The sequence below is a fragment of the Borostomias antarcticus genome (assembly GCF_949987555.1).
Source record: "Borostomias antarcticus genome assembly, chromosome: 8".
NCBI classification, from domain to species: domain Eukaryota; kingdom Metazoa; phylum Chordata; class Actinopteri; order Stomiiformes; family Stomiidae; genus Borostomias; species Borostomias antarcticus.
Window position 1 is genome coordinate 12,215,757 of NC_140241.1, and position 19,177 is coordinate 12,234,933.

Genomic DNA, 19,177 nt, shown 5'->3' on the forward strand with positions numbered 1-19,177 from the left:
GGCACGGAACGCTCGCTGCTCCTTTTGGGTCGTCCGTACATCTGGAGTGGCGCTGATTGACCCTCGGCTCATGGGCCGACCGGTCTCTCTCCTGATGGGTTCATGTTGGACATCCTACCCTGCACAGGTGGCAGCAGCACTGACTAGACTGGACTAGACTAGGGCTAGAATGGAGTGTTCATTAGTCATATCTTTATTAATATGACTTTATTAGTCATATCCATCATACAAGTATAATATAGTATAGTTCTTGGGTTCCAGCTCCTCATCCTTCCAGCAACAACAGAATATGGTCCCATTCACAAAAATGCACTGTGATGCTGAGATAGAGAAGATCTTTAGTTTTTATATATTGATAGCCTAATATTATTATCTATTGAGTAGAGTGCGTGAGTATGAAGCATCATCATTTTCCAAAGGTGCTAAATATCACACAGGTTGTTGTTTTAGCCATCGGTGTGATCATCATCATCTTACAAACACTGACATTAGCTGAGCCCTTATACACAGACCATGCTCGCATACTAGCCGTCACTCAAACCCCAGGGAGATTCCTGAACATTGTTGTTTGAATAACTTACAACCTCTTGGCTAAAAACATGAGCGTTCAGTAACGCTGAGGGAGAGACCAGTAATGATCATGTGATAATGGCTTCAGGCTGTGCATTAAACGTACACATGATCCTGTCAGTTTTCCCAGGGGCTCCGCCTGGCTCTCCTCACAACAGGCCACGCTGGAGCGCAGTGACTAGGAAGCACGTTGAAAAATGGTTGAGAAAATGTTCAAAAAACGTTAAAGGGGGGGGGGGGGATCAGTGAGGCTAGGAGCTGAGGGGGGGGGATTCAGAGGGCGGGCTTGGAGAAAAAAAACGAGATAGAAAGTTGTGGTGGGGTCAACGAGAGGTTAGGGGAAGGTTGCGGGGAAAGTTGAACGTGGCTGAGGCGTGGGAGGCCGGCCCGAGATCGATAGAGAGACGGGAAGAAATGAAAGAAGACTGAGTGACAGAGTTGAGAGAAGGTTGAGGAACGAGAAGGCGCTTCAAAGATAGCGAGGGAGACCAAAGATCACAGGGGTTGCGCAAAAAAGTTGAGAGGGAGTCGAGAGAGAGAGAGAGAGGGAGGGTGGAGGGGAGGACAGAGAGAGGGGTTGAAAGAGTGAGTCTTATCTGTGTCCCATCTGTCTTGACATGTACACTCCCCTGGTTAGTGCCCTGGAGGGGAGCGACAGAGAGAGGGGTGAGAGACAGAGAGAGAGAGAGAGAGAGAGGGGGGGGGGGGGGGTGAGACAGAGAGGCATGTCAGCAGTGAGAGTAAAGGGCTTTAGGGTGAAGGCCTTGGCCTGTGCACTCTAGGCCAGAAAACCGGCCTAACCAGCCGCAGTCTAACCGGCCTCGCTCTCTCCCCGGGTCTCCTGACGTCTGTCAGTGTGATAAAATGAACTGTGAGGTGAAAAAAAAACACTGACACCAAAGTCAGAACATGTCAGCGAAGATACAGATGTTACAGATGCTTGACAACTCATTTATCAGTATTGGAGCTTTGTGATTAAAGCGTTTGGTGGCGTAACTGGCATGTTCGTTTAATCTATTGGATAATTTTAAACATTCCCCAAAATAAAACGGATATCAACTAAACAACAATATATATATATATATATATATATATATATATATATGTATTCTCATCTGTTTGGACTAGGTTAGTAGTATTCTTTGTCTCAGATCCTAACCTCCAAGATGTTTGACCTCACTTGGTCGTACGGCACACCTGGGAGATTTCCTGTAATGAGTACCTGATGTGGAGAGCCCAGTTAATTCTCCCTATAAAATAACTGCCTTCCTTCTTCCTGTGGACCTGGGCTGGTGTTTATCAAACGTGGTCACGTCCTGTCATGTGACTACCGCCTCCCAGCAGCCCACCTGTGTGGACTTTCCTCTTAATCCTCCTCCAACTCCTTTTTTCTCTGCTTTCAATACTTAGACTACTGAGTGTAACTAATTCTCCCACACAAGGATATTGTCCCCCGCCCCCCCCCCCCCCCCATCTCTCTGTTGTGTCCCTCCCTTTCAACCCCCCCATTCACTGATTTCATTAGCAGGCAGTGTTGTGCAAGAGGTAGAGAAAAAACCTTCCAATTAAAGAGCTTAATAGGCTATTACCGTCACCTTAAATCCAACACAGTTTTTTTCACATCATGAAACCAGATAATGATTATTTATCAGACCGCTGTGTAAACTTTTAATCCTCCCACTCTGAACTTTTCTTTGACTCCTAATTAGTATTCTGGGGTTTTCCGTTTTACACACGCGGCAAAAGTCTTCAAAGTAAAGTAGAAAAACAGCGATTGTAGGATGTGATAGTTGTTTTGTATTATTACATTCTCTTATTACATTACATTGTCATAAAGCATTTCCCTCCTATAACAACTGCAGGTTTATCATTCAAGACGTATAAACTTAACGATTGTTGTTACTAGTGGAGCTTTAATTAAATGTGTTTAACAGGCCTTTTTCCCCTCCACACACACACACACACACACCCTGCAGCTGACTAGGGGGCTAGAGGAGGCAGCTAGTCCGCTGGGATGGTCAGATCAGCCTGTCCCAGACACCCATTTGGAGGTAGCCCCCCCCCTCAACCCCCCGCTGACCCCCAGCCTGGAGGGGTCAGCTGTGCAGAGAGATCTCTCCGGTTCCAGGGCAGGAGTGTAAATCAAAGGGGGGTCGTCCATCGCGGGAACCGTACCCTGCCCAGGGTCCCAGCCGCCCGGGGCCCCGGCCTGGCTCCATCCGTCCCGGACCTCTGACGCAGGGCCAGGCTGCCCGCTGCCCACCATGGTGGGTTCCCACTGACCGAGGGCCCAGACGGGGCCACGTGGACGGCCTCTAGCACCCCCGGGTGATCCATCAGGGAGGACGCGGCCTACCTAGCCGGGCTGAGCTCAGCTCCGCTAAGTACAGCGTGTTCATCACGGGTGAAAATGAAACGTGTTGTATTTTGTATTACAACCATAGAATATTATGAATCTCATATTTTCACTTTCTGAGTGGATTTAACTCTGCTACCTTGACTATTGCTGTAAGAGCTCTGACTGAAAACACATTGATACAGATAGGCTATGTCTAGCGGTCTCAGACTGGCTGACATACAGCCGACACAGCATCTTCACCAAACGGCTATTACACATGTCATAACAAGACACGACCGATCCAGACTGACCGAAACGACCCGGTCATTTTCTTGCGCAAGCCACACGGAGGCCGCGGTGATGTACGCCCTGAAATGTTAAACGGGTCAACTTAATAACGTGTAAGGCAGGCAAGTCTATGCACTCCTCCCAATCAGCTTTGACGACTTGACATGTCTGCCTCTCCATCACAACAGCACCTGGAATTGTGACAAGTAAATCTCACGAGCTAGAGACAGTCTGTGCTTCCCCGGGCAGTGTCAGCGGCGGAGCAGTAAAGCAGAGGGCCCTTATTGCCTTCAATCTGCCCTCCCCTCGCACCTCCGTCCCCAGAGTCGCTCTCCCCCGAAGGCCTGGCCCAGGGGAGGGGGGTCGGTAAACTGGTTGCGCTAGTGTTCTCCCTTCTTCAAACCAGTGACACCAGTTGTTCCTTCGGCTCACGGGGGCCCTTTTGTGAGGCGTGACAGCTCGTCTATTCCAGACGGAGACTTGCGGAGGACTTGCCTCGCGTCGACTCCACTCCGCATTCCTCCTAAGGGCCGTCTTTATGGGCTTTGGAGAACTTAGGGACTGAATTAGAGGCAATGATAGATCCGAACGGATCACGGCACTCTCTCGCATTCTTCTTTAAGCCGTTAGATTCAAACTGTGTTCTGCCACTTCCTGGCAGGTTGTTGACTTAGTCTCTTTTTTGGTATGTTGATCCATAGCGAAAAAACAAAATTACACAAAACTTTCCGAAATATATTACACACTCATTAATCTGTTGGATAAACACCGAGGAGGGAAGGATGGGTTGTTCATTGTTTATCTAGGCTTCGACCAGTGATGGTTTCTGGCATATTCTCTTAGTCCCATTACTCTTCCATGTTTTTGTAATAACAGAGCGTTTCTGGCAGTCCCTGGGGTTGAGGGCAGGACAAGAAGACCTTCCCTGTGACACGCAAGAGTCTCCCGAGGCCTTAATAGCAACACCCACAGACAAGCACGTGCTGCACGAACATACAGAAAACTAAAGAGTAGACATCCATGAGTGGGCTACATTCAACATGTTGCCCTCTTGTATTCAGCCCAACACGTCAGCATGAAGGCATGTTTAGCCTAATCTCTTTACCAATCCATCTCTTCAGCAGAGTGAGCTATCACAGGCTAGCGACGGACTGTTCCAGAATTAGACATATGCCAGCGTGGGACAGGTGATAAAGAATACCGTATAGAATACTGATAAAAGAATAAGAGCAAATAATGACTTGATTATAATTGTGAGACACAATGAAGGCATGTCTCTCTTGTCAAGCACCGCTGTACACATCGGACATTCCATTGGCTTATGCTGCCCCCGTGTGGTGAAAGTGAGTAAGTGGTGGTGACATGGCTCACTACTCGGTACCTCCTCTCTTTCAGGACGTGTTTTGTGAACTAGAGACATGATTCACCTGTTGCAGAGGTGTCTTTATTAAGAGATGTCCTAATCTAGATAGTTTTGATCAATAAAAAATAACCAACAATGGCCTTGACTTGGGCACCAGAGCATTGTCAGAGGCATAAACATCATCCAAAATAATAATAATAATGATAGTTTATTTGAATAAGGATTGGGATAAATTGTGTGAAAGCTCCAGGAAATGGCACCATATTTGCCCTTTGGCCTCACACCCTAATGCGATGAAGTGTACTCATAGTCCACAGTGCACACAATCAATAAGCTCAACCATCTTTCCATGTATTACATTTTCAAAAGGCAGCCTACTCTATCCACCAGTGACAGAAATCACTGAAACATGCCTGCCTTTTCCACAAGGGCAAATATCCAGATCTAAACCATGCCGGCAAACACAACGCCCGAATGTCGCTGCACTGTCAAAGACAAGTGGAATCATTCATTCATTCAGAGTCAACAACGCGGCACTGAATTTCTACCCCATTATAGCAGGCCCACATTACAGGAGCTGACGGACGCTTTCTTCCCCCTCGCATTCCCCAGTCCGGGTCCAGGGTGTCCCCCAGGACAGTGTCCCCCAGGACAATGTCCCCCAGGACAGCTCACTCCTGTCCAGCCTTGAGCTTCTCCTGCACGGTGGCATCCCCCCTGGACCCCCCCATGCAGGGAGGGCTCTTGGCCAGGCTGGGGTTGCTGTGCCACTGCTGGGGGGTCTTGGCTTGGATGGCCAGCGCGTGGACGCAGCTGCTCAGCTCCTGCCGCAGCGCCTCGTTGACCAGGCGGTGGCGCTGTACCAGGGAGAGGCCATCGAAGCGCGGGCTGACCACCAGCACCCTGAAGTGGGACTCGGAGCCGGGTGGCACCGCGTGCATGTGACTCTCGTTGTGGACCTCTAAGTGCTTTGGCTCCAGCGCCTGGCTGAGCTTGGTCCGTATGGCTGCTTCCACGGGCCGGCTGGGCTGTGGGTCCATGTGGGGTCTGAAGTGGGCCAGGGGCCTGGTGGTGATGGAGGTGATGGTGGTGGCGATGGGGAGAGCACAGCGAAGAACACTGGACAGCATCAGAGACCTTGTACAGGGACCGATCAAGACAACCTGTAAAACATACATACAGTAAGATTACCGGTACTGACTACTTGTCAGTTGGTGATAGTGTCCAGTGGCATAAAAAAAAAGATGTCGCTTAATAGATCGATCAGGTAGCTATCCTAGCTAGAGCTCGCTCGATAGCTAGCGAGCAATAGCCTCAACAGACGTTAGTGCTAGCGACTAGTCTAGCTAAATCTAATACATCCATGAGCTAAATACAGGGAGTAACTGGTTAGCTAGCTAACGTTAGCTAGTTAGCAAACGACAGGCTTCACAAGTACGTGGTACCAGTCAAACTCTACTTTAACGATGTTGTTAGGTAGCTTACGTTGTACATCTTGGACATATTGTCTTAGCACTATACATCATGTAATGATACTATATCTAACTAGACTGTACTAGTGCTAGCTAACGTTAGCTTGATTCTACCTATACTAACGTTTAGCCAGCTAGCCAGACCCCTCTTGTTGACCGGAAAGACCACCGCCACCGGCGAATGCTAGTTTCGGCTAACCATGGACAGGACTTATTAGTGCTCAGTATTGTAAGCTAAATTGCCATATTTTCTGATTGATAATCATGTAACTATATAACCATTAGCTCCCATTCCATGGCAGTAAATTACTTACTTTTTGACGTCTGTCTTGTCCTTTTACCCGATCCGTGTCAAGCTCATACCTCGGCTCAAGATACAGGAAATGCGTAGCTAGTAATAGGGACATGTAGTTTTGTGGGGTATTGTAGTCACGTGAGACCATGTAAGGCCAATGAGTGATAGCCTATTCATTTCTAAAGCACTTTTGGCAACAAAAAAAAGAACAAAAAACCTAAGGACACAAGAAACAAGATCATTCATCATTATGACTGTACTTTATTCTTCATATTTCTTTGCTATCCATTGCAGTTCTGAAAAGGTCAATTGCACAACACAGTGCAAACTCCATCATAAAATAACAAGGAGAAAATATAAGAAAAAGGAGAATCTCACACTTTTAACAGAATTATGACGCCGTAACATTTATCTATTCTTCATAACCAGTAGTATTTAATATTGATGTATTTACTTATATTTCATTCTCATTTACAAAATACACAAACTCAAAGACAACATAGAATATTTTTCATTTACACTGCACTTTTTTGTATTATATTTTTTAAATATTTTATGGTTCCACGTACAGTTTCTATACTTACATACAAACAACTACAGTTTCTACACCACAGTACAATGACAATGTGATAAATCCCGTTACACGTAATAAGGACAATGCATTCTTATTGACAAAGCCTCAAAGACCAAGGGTAGTTTTAGAGAAAGACATGGATGTACGCAGTTCACTCCCATTACTAGCTCTCCCACCCAGCGTTTCGGTTGACAAGGCCAGCGTAATGTGCTTCACATCCCAGCAGGCTGGGGTAGAACATAAAAGACAGAGTACCCTAAAACACTTATTGCTTTAATAACTTTTTGCACTCACGATTGACTGTTGCCGAGGCAACAAGTTAAGAATACAAAAAACCCTGTAACAGAATGTAAGATATGCAACTACAAGGAACAATCTCAATTTAACAGATCCTGAACCGATTCACTGAGATATAGAAATAGATATACGTAGGTAAGCAGTTCACAGCGTTCCATGTCATACAACATCAATATTGACATCCTTGTTTGTAATGTCATGGGCAAGACAGGACGGGGGACAGGGAGGGGGGAGGACACAGGGGACAGGGAGGGAGAGGACACAGGGGACAGAGAGGGGGAGGACACAGGGGACAGGGAGGGAGAGGACACAGGGGACAGGGAGGGAGAGGACACAGGGGACAGAGAGGGGGAGGACACAGGGGACAGGGAGGGAGAGGACACAGGGGACAGAGAGGGGGAGGACACAGGGGGACAGAGAGGGAGAGGACACAGGGGACAGATAGGGAGAGGACACAGGGGGACAGAGAGAGGGAGGACACAGGGGACAGAGAGGGTGAGGACACAGGGGGACAGAGAGGGAGAGGACACAGGGGAACAGAGAGAGGGAGGACACAGGGGACAGAGGGTGAGGACACAGGGGACAGAGAGGACAAGGACACAAGGGGACAGAGAGGGGGAGGGGACAGAGGACGAGGACACAAGGGGACAGAGAGGACGAGGACACAGGGGACAGAGAGGACGAGGACACGGGACAGAGAGGGAGAGGACACAGGGGACAGAGAGGGAGAGGACACAAGGGGACAGAGAGGACGAGGACACAGGGGACAGAGAGGGTGAGGACACAGGGGACAGAGAGGGAGAGGACACAGGGGGACAGAGAGGGAGAGGACACAGGGGGACAGAGAGAGGGAGGACACAGGGGGACAGAGAGGGAGAGGACACAGGGGACAGAGAGGGAGAGGACACAAGGGGACAGAGAGGACGAGGACACAGGGGACAGAGAGGGTGAGGACACAGGGGACAGAGAGGGAGAGGACACAGGGGGACAGAGAGAGGGAGGACACAGGGGACAGAGAGGGGGAGGACACAGGGGACAGAGACATGCTGCCAATGCCAAGGCTGAGTTGATTTGTAACAACAAATGTAATTCTTAAGTATCAATGTGCATCTTAGAGGGGATTAAAGATTTACACTCTTAAAGACATCCTCTTCCAGAACCATTTTATATATTCTGCTTCCCATATAGAGTATGCTATATAATTTGAGGTTTCGGTCATAAAGAGCTCTTATTAGGCTTATTTATTCTTCATGTAGTGTATTCTCATGTACATACTGTATAATATACATACTTTACACTATACCATAGAATTAATTTGTGTTATCATGAAATGTAAAAAATATTTGGCAATAATCAATGAGAAAAGATACTCATGGCACACTTAAAGATCTTTGATTGGTCACAAAACCAATCATCATTTTGGATGTGAACATCAGTGTCTCATGGGGAAAGAACGTGAGGGCCAGAACATCTGTGGTTCTCTTGTAGGAACATTAAGGGCCAGTACACCTGTGGTTCTGTTGTAGGAACATTAAGGGCCAGAACATCTGTGGTTCTGTTGTGTGCAGAAGTGGTGAAAGGCTTGGGTTAGGAGTGCACAAGTGAGCGGGCAAATTATATATTTTTGCGATCACGATGCATGTATGTTTTAAGTAGTTGTGTTGCTGTGAATTGTTCACAACTGCACGCCGGCGATTTTAACAACAGGTTCCCTGCAGTCTGATAGTGTGTTAGTGGGTCTCTTTGTGCTCCAGCTGCAGTAGGCTAGGTGTTTGACATTTAGACATGTTCATGTTCTACTGAAATATTTTGCAAGACTAACCTCTCACTAGGGTTAGGGCTATCAAGGCATTATCAAGTGTGCATGTACAACTAAGTACATTTAGTGCAGACGATTGGTCTCTGGAAGTGTGTCAAGTCTACATATGGCTGCTATCCTACAAAATGGCAGTTTGGATATATTATTCCTTGGATCAGTGCTTCTGTTGGTTGCTTCGTAACATGCAGTTGTGAACATGCCACTCTGGGCTGGATAACACCAGCGGCTAATGTACCAGAAGGGAATGTAAAAATATTCTCCATTACCACACAAATTCTCAATGATCTAAATCAATTAGTTAAATTTCCGGAGCCGGTTGAAAGCTGTGGGCTGTGAGCCAGTATTGTATCAAAATAACCCTAACCTCTGCTTGTCTCTGTATGTTAACCCTAACCTCTGCCTGTCTCTGTGTGTTAACCCTAACCTCTGCATGTCTCTGTGTTTTAACCCTAACCTCTGCATGTCTCTGTGTGTTAACCCTAACCTCTGCATGTCTCTGTGTTAACCCTAACCTCTGCATGTCTGATCCACAATGTGAGAACCGTGTTTCCATGTGAACCCGTCTCACGTCAGAGAGACCGTCTCAGCTCAGAGAGACCGTCTCAGCTCAGGGAGACCGTCTCAGCTTAGAGAGAGTGCTTTGCCACACGGAAACAAAGATCGAGAGGGAAAGGAAAAACATGAAGCTCTAAAAACCTCTTTTGTTTCACTGCTTAAATGTTTTCTATAAACACTTTGATAGTTCAACTACTGAGGTTGGAATCTTTAAGACTGGTTTGATCATCAGATCAAATAAGCAGCTTTTACACGGACAGTATTACCACATCAGTTACAAATACACAAGCTGTCAAGTACCTGAAAATAAGAAATATGTATATATAAAAACAGAACATAAAAGTTAAATATTGCACAAAAACAGTCACATCCATACAAATGTATTCTAACATGAGCTATGATGTACAGCGTGTATCTGTAATATCAGTACACAATATGTGTTCATTTGAAGAATCTCTTACACATATCGCACCGGATAAACATCTTTAGAAACAAAAATTATGTTTACATCTACAGTAGTAGAATCTACCAGGCATCTATCACATTGGTCAAAAGTTGTGTTTCCATTGAGACATTTTCTCTCAGCTTTGTGTGATAGCCATTAGTTAGTTTTTTTGAACACACTTCCACGCTTAGATTTAAGTTCTTCCTACATGAAAATAGACAATATATAAATGTTTAATTTTCAGTAGTCTTAAATCGTCTTGTGCTTAAATGTAATTACATCTGAATCGAGCGTTTGGGTGTTTTCTATCAGGCAGAGTTGTCCCAGAGGGCTGTATCTGTGCTGACTGTTCTAATGCACGAGGTGTACAAAACAAAGACCATATAAAAAATCAAAGCTGTGACGTCAAACTGGACTCTGATGTGCTTCAGAAACGCAACAGAGTTTTGTCGATGGAAGTTTAGTCAAATAAATGCAGTATGCTTTCTCACACCGGGAGAGGAGGTTGATTGATCTAAACTCACATATCGATACACCATAACATGGAACTCCCACTGCGGTTTTTACCGACATTTTTACGTAGTACTTTGTAACATGCATAACACTCTCAAAAACACACATCACTAGAGCAAAAACAGACGCCCATTATGGAGGGGCACCAGAAAGGCATAGTATGTAACCACAGCCAGGATTTACAGGATGAGGTGGTCATCTTAATTTAACTGTGTGGGACTTTAAATTTTCCAAAAGTTATATAGCATTCATACTGACAAACAGTTGTGCTTTAAATGTGAGATGGTAAAGAATATAGGCAGCACAATTTGAACATTGATCAGGATGGGTTTTCCACTGACTGGTGAGAGCAAAAGATTTGAGTGACCTTATAGTCTGATGGGATAGGATGATTGGAAATAATGTTTAAAGGGAAAAAGCTCAACAGATCACTTTGCCAATAATCACATTCAAACCATAATGAAAGCAAACCTGGAATGTCCTAATACCTAGAAAATGGCAGTAATTCTGTACATTAACACAAGACAGTAGGGAGGTAAGAATGAGGATCGGTCTCTGGTTGAACATAAACCCAAGTGGTGTCTTGGTTTCACCGAGAGAAAAGTCAAAAATGCTTGAAATCAAATCAAGGCATAAATTAACATTTTTGACTTGTGACCAATCCTGCTATGGCAAATGTAGACGGAGCAGAGATGAGAGGAGGATGAAACTGGCCAGAGAGATGGAGGGTAACATGTAGAGCTCTGAAGCCAATGGCTAGTGGTCATTTCTTAGGGGGAGTGTTCTGCATGGGTCATTAAGCCCCCAACCCCTTCCTTGTGACCCCAGGAGGAGAATGTTTTCCTAGCGGGGGGAAGTGCTTCCAAACTAGGCTTTATTAAACATCCTTTCACCACTGCGCAGAGAAAAACCACACACCCAGTTACTCTAATGAACACAAACACTGAAACAGTTTGCTTTTTTACAGTACGATACAACCGATCATGGAAAAAGCCAACCCACCATGTTGGCTTTAAGGGCGTAGTTTGGCTGCACTTCCCCTGTTCCACCTCAGGCTTTTCCACAGGTATCAGTCGCAGACAGCTGCCGCACAGCTCCACTGATCTTAGTAGTATAGAGGTGTGTCTATCTAAACACCAAAGTCCGGTCTCAGGCAATCCACAATAGATACAGCTCAGTAGATCTATGCAGCACCTATGCAGGCTGACTCCTGTGAACGCCCTGGTGTCAGGTGGTTCTCTGGGGCTTACAGGGTAGAGTGTGGGGGTTCTGCAGGCTGCGTGTTCACAGTGAGGCTCCCCCCCCCCCCCCCCCACCCCCCTCCAGGGCAGCCCCCCCGGGTGGCACCACACTACTGCAGCACCTGGCCCCGCGTCTCGGGTAGCTTGAGCGCCAGGAAGCTGCCGGCCGCCAGGGCGCCCGAGGCGAAGAGGATGGGCACGGCCTTGGTGATGCCCACGAAGGAGGTGAAGATGCTGATGCCCAACACGGCCGCCAGCTTGCACAGGGCGTTCAGGAACCCGAACGCCGTGGTTCTGGGGGGTCGGGGGACAGAGAGACACAGAGGGAGTGAGAGAATGAGAGACAGAGTGAGAGAGAGGAGAGAGAGGGGAGAGGAACAAGAGAGGAGAGAGTGAGAGAGAGAGGAGAGAGTGAAAGAGAGAGAGGAGAGAGAAAGTAGAGAGAGAGGAGAGAGAGAGTAGAGAGAAAGGAGAGAGAGAAGGAAGAACAGAACGCGGTGTCAGCCAATGCAAAACCTGGACGTCTCTAAGCACCAAAAGAGATATTCACAGATATTATTACTATATTAATAGATAAAATAGATTCATACAGTGTTTCAATGTTTATATTCAAAACCACAAGAACCCTGTTTGGCCACAAGAGGGAACTATAAATTGCAAGATCAAACATCCAGACCATCAATGGTGTCGCTAGAAGCCCAGACTAAAAATCCTGCTTCAGACTCAGAGCCAGCGAGGCAGATAACAGAATAGAATAAGACGTGATTTAATAATAATAGAATAAGACGTGATTTAGTCGACCTTAAATACTGGGATGCACATAATCGGTGGAGTGGAAACGGCCAGTGAAGCCGATATGTTTATTGAGCCGCGAGGGGCTGGCGGGGCGGAGACGGATCACCGCAGGGGCGCAGCTTTGGTCAGAACACCGGAGGCCTCGGAGCAACCAGGCAGATGCGCCTCATCTTGCTGGGTGTCGTGGAGGATTCGGTGTGGCCGTTGTGATTGGTTACCTCTTGTCAGAGGGGTAGAGCTCCACGGTCAGCACGTCCAGTGCGTTCCAGGACGCAATGCTGATGCCCCCGAAGAGACACAGCAGGGCAATCATGGCCGACTCGCTGTTGCCGAACGACAGGAAGAAACAGCTGACACAAGAGATCACACTGGAGCCGGCTGGAGAGATGAGAGAGAGAGAGAGAGAGAGAGAGAGGGGGGGGGGCAAGAAGAAGAATCCCCTCTGTCAACCAAAATCTGCAACACTAAATTTTATTTTTCAAACAATTCCATGCTGTATTGGATAAACACATTTGGGCTGTGGAAGAGACAGAGAGAGAGAGAGAGAGAGAGAGAGAGAGAATCTATCTCATCCACCAGAAGCAGGGAACGCCGTGGTCATTTTTAACAAGTCTGATCTCCAGCGACAGGATCCAACATGGGCGCACATTTGAACAAATCACATGACGACGGCGGCCCTCTCGTCTTTACCCAGCATCCTCAGGCGTCCGATCTTGTCCATGAGCAGCGCCGAGACGATGTTGCCGGGCAACACGGCCAGGGTGCCCAGGAAGCTGACGAAGTAGATCATGTAGGCGTTGTTCTCGTCGCTGAAGTCACTGAGCATGCAGCCCTCCTTGTTGTGGAGGAACGTGCTGTTGATGAGCTTGCTGTTGATCAGCCGGTACTTGAAAAGGTCTACAGGGGAGGGGTGGGAGAGAGAGAGAGAGAGAGAGAGAGAGAGAGAGGGAGAGAGAGAGAGAGAGAGGGAGAGAGAGAGGGAGAGAGAGAGAGAGAGAGGGAGAGAGAGAGAGAGAGAGAGAGAGAGAGAGGGAGAGAGAGAGTAAAAGAGGGAGAGAGAGAGAGGGAGAGAGAGAGAGAGAGAGGGAGAGAGAGAGAGGGAGGGAGAGAGAGGGAGAGAGGGGGAGAGAGGAAGAAGAGAAAGAGAGATGAAGGAGTGTGATTGGTGAGATTTAAGGCTGAGTGTTTACGGGTGAATGGGCTTCAGCCGAGCTTCACGTCAACAGATGTCGGTTAGACACAAGAGCAGTAAAATAAGGTTAGGATTCTGGTGAGATAGTATCCTCTCACGTGGACAGGAAAGAGTCATTGTGACTGACATTATGCTAACTAACTAAATTCTATTTGATCAAATAAACTCAGAGCATAGCCTGTGTTGCTTTGTGCTGCAAGAGCATACAGTAGTTCACCATGGCAACTATCTAGCAGCCTGCGGAGTCCTTAGTGGGCTGGAACAGAGGGATTAACCAATCACAGTCACATTCACTTCTAATTCAAATTCTAATGAGGAACTCCTGCCATGCATTGATAGCAGCTAGGAGTGACGGCTTGGCCGGCCTAGCGACCTGAACACAGCTCACAGGGCAGCAGAATGCTCTGCTGAACACCCTAAAAACCATGCAAAACAATACCATCCAAATGATCACCACATGTCAAAGTGTATCGATATTTTTTCATCCTTTGACATCAGCCATATAAATGTCAGAACTGTTGATGCAGGTTGTCTAGAAAGGAGTTTAATCAATGGTTGGGTTTACGATGATTGACAGGGAGGGAGGCGAGTTTACGATGATTGACAGGGATGAAGGCGGGTTTAAGATGATTGACAGGGAGGGAGGCGGGTTTACGATGATTGACAGGGAGGGAGGCGGGTTTACGATGATTGACAGGGAGGGAGGTGGGTTTAAGATGATTGACAGGGAGGCGGGTTTAAGATGATTGACAGGGAGGCAGGTTTAAGATGATTGACAGGGAGGCGGTTTCTGGGTGAACTAATGGAGGACCTGGGTCTGGGTTGCTAGGATACCTCTTACCGCATGGCTACATTACCGACAGTAATTGAGCCGTTTTGTCCAACATGAAGCACAGCAGCAGTCGCTGCTGATTCACTGGGCAGGAGAAGAACACAGCCCAAAAATCCCTGATATTCTGATCATGCTCGGCAAAAGATGTACGGGCCAGTGTAACAACTGGATGGGGAGCGCATTACAAATGCAGTACCCTTACCTATACCTATAAACACCTTCAATGCATGTACAGAACACAACGTGCCATTAAGGGTTTTTTAATGGCACGTTTGGTTGATCAAATGTCCCAACTGCTGCCAGCGAGAAAAAAACACGCTAAATAATACCATCCAAATGATCATCACATGCCAAAGTGTATCGATATTTTTTTTATTTTGTGTGTTTTTTTCTGACAGGAATCTTCTGCGCGGCGTTTAGCTTGTGTGGAGAACCGTTGTTAATCTGAATACCGGGATTGTACTGTGGTGATAAGAACAGCAAAGACTATGATCGATTAATATGTTAGGTAAAGGAAAACCCTCAAAACACTTGTAGAGGCTAAAAGGGAGACCGGGCCGTCGGTTCCCTCTCCCCACATCTCTGGAACTCCCTCCCAGACTGCCTCAGAACTGCCTCCTCGATTGAGGTTTTTAAAACGGGCCTTAAAACCCTGTTATATTGTTAGGCCGTCTTTTAAGCCCTCAGTAGCAGCCCACCGCTGTTTTAATCCCTGCACGCTATTCTTATTTATTTATTTATTTATTTATTTATTTATTTATTTATTTATTTATTTATTTATTTATTTATTTATTTATTTATTTATTTATTTATTTATTTATTTATTTATTTATTTATTTATTTATTTATTTATTTATTTATTTATTTATTTATTTATTTATTTATTTATTTATTTATTTATTTATTTATTTATTTATTTATTTATTTATTTATTTATTTATTTATTTATTTATTTATTTATTTATTTATTTATTTATTTATTTATTTATTTATTTATTTATTTATTTATTTATTTATTTATTTATTTATTGCTTCAAGCCTTTGACTTTTGTTTTTGCCATAGCTTTTTTTTCTGTGAAGCTCTTCGAGATCTTCCCAGCAGATTAGAAGCGTTTCATTCCTTAATGTTATTAAAAACGGAGGCAAACTCAACGGTTGATGATCTGTGGGGTTAACGCGCCCGCCGGGGTGAGACGGGGAGAAACAGCCAACCTGTGTTGTAGAACATGGTAGCGATGAAGGTGCAGTTCTTAAAGAAGGTGTTGCTGGAGGTGATGTCTTCGAAGTAGCACTCCTCAAACAGAGAGTCCTCGAACACCATGGACTTCATCTTCAGGTTCAGAAATCTGTAAAGAAGAGACAGGGGGAGTTGGGAGGCAACTTTTAATGTTTAGTATGACAACAGAGAAACTCTGGAGAGGTAGATAGATATTAGGTAGGCTATATTAGGTCACATCTCAACTGTCACCATAGCCATATCACCACCAACTTTAACCGCCTAACCCTCGACCATCATCTGTGTGCCGCCGTTCAGCGACTACTCTGGGCGTTACCGTGACAACACTGGCGGCGGAAGGAGACTCACTTGTCGTTGAAGTACTCTCCGTTGCGATGCACCTGGTTCTCCAGGGTGAAGTTGAAGGTGACGTGCTCCACCTTCTCCTTGATGAAGACCTTGGTGCGCGAGGAGTACTCCTGCTTCTGAAGGTACTTGATCATGTCAGGGAACCAGACCGTCAGCCCATAGTAGCTGTGAGGGTGACAGGTTAGAGTTGGTTAGGGTTAAGGCCAAATCATGGTCCAGACGTTACAGGACGCATACATTGTCCAGATGGACAGACCATAGTCCAGTCATACCAACGCACACACAAGGCCATTTCCAATGATATTTGCATGTCGATTTCCTTTTGTGACGGAAGTTACAGCTCAAAAAGGACATATTACCATCAGAAAATATTTCATTTCAATCACTGGCTCATCACAGCATGTTTGTGATTCCAGTGGAGAACATTACTTAAAAAATACAAAAAATCTGGCCTGCTGTTTTGAAAGCAGTACGCGGTACGTAAATGCAGTTCAGTTCAGGTCAGTTCAGATTGTCTGGACTCGATATTGAGTGTTTCCTGCCGATGGGAGGAGAGCTTCTTGACACACTCTAAAAGGGTGCAACAGCTCAGAGAGATGAGAGACGTTCATAATAAAGGGCTAACGTGAAGAAAATTACATTCAGATGCATAACAAGGATGAGTTTGAGGAGATACTAGAATTTTTATCTTAAAAATATTTAAATTGAAAGAGTCGGCTACAGTGTAAGCGAAGATGTTTTGATTACCAACTAATCTAATTAGTTGAATATATGTGATCAAAATGTGACCAATGATTACATTTTGCCTTCCACCAAGACAATAAGGTGTTGTTTTGTTTTCATTTGTAGACCATAGGGATATATATAGAGAGAGAGCGAGAAAGAGAGAGATCAGACTCTTGCGAGTGGTTCTGCAGCTGCCGTGAAATGCCGCAGCAAATTGCCTCAGGATATTGGCTAAATTGCAGGGGTAATATATATATATATATATATATATATATGGAGCTGAAAGAGGCTCCATTTGGAACAGTTTTTTTTTTTGTCATAAATGTTTCTGCATACAATATATAGGCCTATATATATAAATATATATATATATATATATATATATATATATATATATATATATATATATATACTGTGTGTGTGTAGAGAGAGAGAGCGAGAGAGAGAGAGAGAAACAGTTCCAAATAGAGCCTCTTTCAGCTCCATAAGGTTCTGTTAAGAACCCTAAAGTATTCTATATGGACTCATATATGGTCAGAGGGTTCTTATATTGTTAAAACTGGTTCATCTCTCTCATCACTCTTTCAGAACAGAGTGTTCACCTGAAGGACATGGAGAACCAGACTGCCATCATCATGTAGGTGGTACGGCGGTACTCAGGAGAGAAGATGGTCAGGAAGTTACCCCACACCTGCGTTAGGGTACACACACACACACACACACACACACACACACACACACACACCAAAAACACAGAGAGAGAGGGAGAAGCTCTGTTAGAGTAAGCCTAGATACAAACCATATACTTTATCTCACAGGAAGTCTCCAGAAGCAGGAAATACAAACTCCCAGCATCCCCGGCGCACAAGCCAGCGGTAAACACAGCTACAGTAGGCTGTCTCAGCATACAGAGCCATCATCATACAACCCAGCAGCAGATCAACAGGTAAGACAAGACGTTGAGCTCACATAGCCCCAGTTCACAGGAGATATTATCTTAATATGAAATATCCATCACAACGCTCCACATAACTCTGTGAATTATAACTATACTAAACCTAAATACTAAACATATTTAACAAAACCCACCATCAACCAGCTAATCCTATTTGAATAACATTTGAAATACAAAATGTCTCTCTGAAAAATGTGACCTCCAGCCTGATGTTTACTGTACCTGGTTGAAGAGGCAGGTGAGCTTCATCCTCCACCTCTGGTGCCAGGCCGTGCCCTCGCCCATGTCCACCAGCTCGTCCATCTGCTTCACCGTCTTGATGGTGGTCACCTGGGGAGCCCACACCTCAACGCTTAGTCACAGACTCAGACATGTCTTTTAATACAACACATTTTAGGGTTGCTATACATACAGTAAGATACTTGTACATTTGTAAACTGTATTGATGTAATTGTAACAGTACTGTAGTGTTATCTACAGAGAACACTCTCTCGGGGGAGAGTAATGGTGTGTGGAAGTAGTACTGTAGTAGTACTGTAGTAGTGTGACTAACAGGGAACATCTCTTGGGGGAGAGTAATGGTGTGTGGTAGTAGTAGTAGTAGTAGTAGTAGTAGTAGTAATACTGTAATAGTAGTAGTGTAGTAGTAGTGTAGTAGTACTGTAGTAGTAGTGTAGTAGTAGTGTAGTAGTACTGTAGTAGTACTGTAGTAGTAGTAGTAGTAGTAGTGTAGTAGTACTGTAGTAGTAGTAGTAGTAGTAGTAGTAGTAGTAGTACTGTAGTAGTAGTAGTGTAGTAGTACTGTAGTAGTAGTAGTAGTAGTAGTACTGTAGTAGTAGTAGTAGTGTAGTAGTGCTACTCACAGAGAACACTCTCTCAGGGTATCCCTTGGCCCTCATGTTGGTGTCGTGGACCTGCTTCAGAATCATCCACGCCTCATCGTGCTTCCCGTTCTGTCAGAGGAAAACCAGACACCACATCTCTCCTGAATATATCACAGACAAACCACCATATATCTCCTGAATATATCACAGACAAATTACCACATCTCTCCTGAATATATCACAGACAAACCACCATATATCTCCTGAATATATCACAGACAAATCACCACATCTCTCATGAATACATCACAGACAAACCACCATATATCTCCTGAATATATCACAGACAAATCACCACATCTCTCATGAATACATCACAGACAAACCACCATATATCTCATGAATATATCACAGACAAATCACCACATCTCTCATGAATACATCACAGACAAACCACCATATATCTCATGAATATATCACAGACAAATCACCGTATAT

At 45.2% G+C, this 19,177-nt stretch overlaps 2 protein-coding genes across 2 annotated transcripts in view; both read right to left on the minus strand.

Annotated features, from left to right (window-relative positions):
* Positions 1–4,720: 4,720 nt before the first annotated feature.
* On the minus strand, positions 4,721–6,393 carry bola1 (bolA family member 1). The gene is made up of 2 exons (XM_084442669.1): positions 6,346–6,393; positions 4,721–5,722 (listed from the first exon to the last, which is right to left on the minus strand). The coding sequence occupies exon 2, from the start codon at positions 5,687–5,689 to the stop codon at positions 5,231–5,233; it is 459 nt and encodes a 152-aa protein (XP_084298795.1). The 5' UTR covers positions 5,690–5,722; positions 6,346–6,393; the 3' UTR covers positions 4,721–5,230.
* A 5,487-nt stretch (positions 6,394–11,880) lies between these two features.
* Positions 11,881–19,177, minus strand: part of sv2a (synaptic vesicle glycoprotein 2A) — a gene marked incomplete at both ends in the record, with an annotated part of 31,419 nt that continues 24,122 nt past the window's right edge. The window contains 8 exons of the mRNA XM_084441572.1: positions 11,881–12,064; positions 12,784–12,943; positions 13,256–13,462; positions 15,802–15,935; positions 16,175–16,339; positions 17,503–17,591; positions 18,078–18,185; positions 18,719–18,808. Coding sequence (XP_084297698.1) covers positions 11,881–12,064; positions 12,784–12,943; positions 13,256–13,462; positions 15,802–15,935; positions 16,175–16,339; positions 17,503–17,591; positions 18,078–18,185; positions 18,719–18,808 — 1,137 coding nt within the window. The remainder of the gene's footprint in view (positions 12,065–12,783; positions 12,944–13,255; positions 13,463–15,801; positions 15,936–16,174; positions 16,340–17,502; positions 17,592–18,077; positions 18,186–18,718; positions 18,809–19,177) is intronic.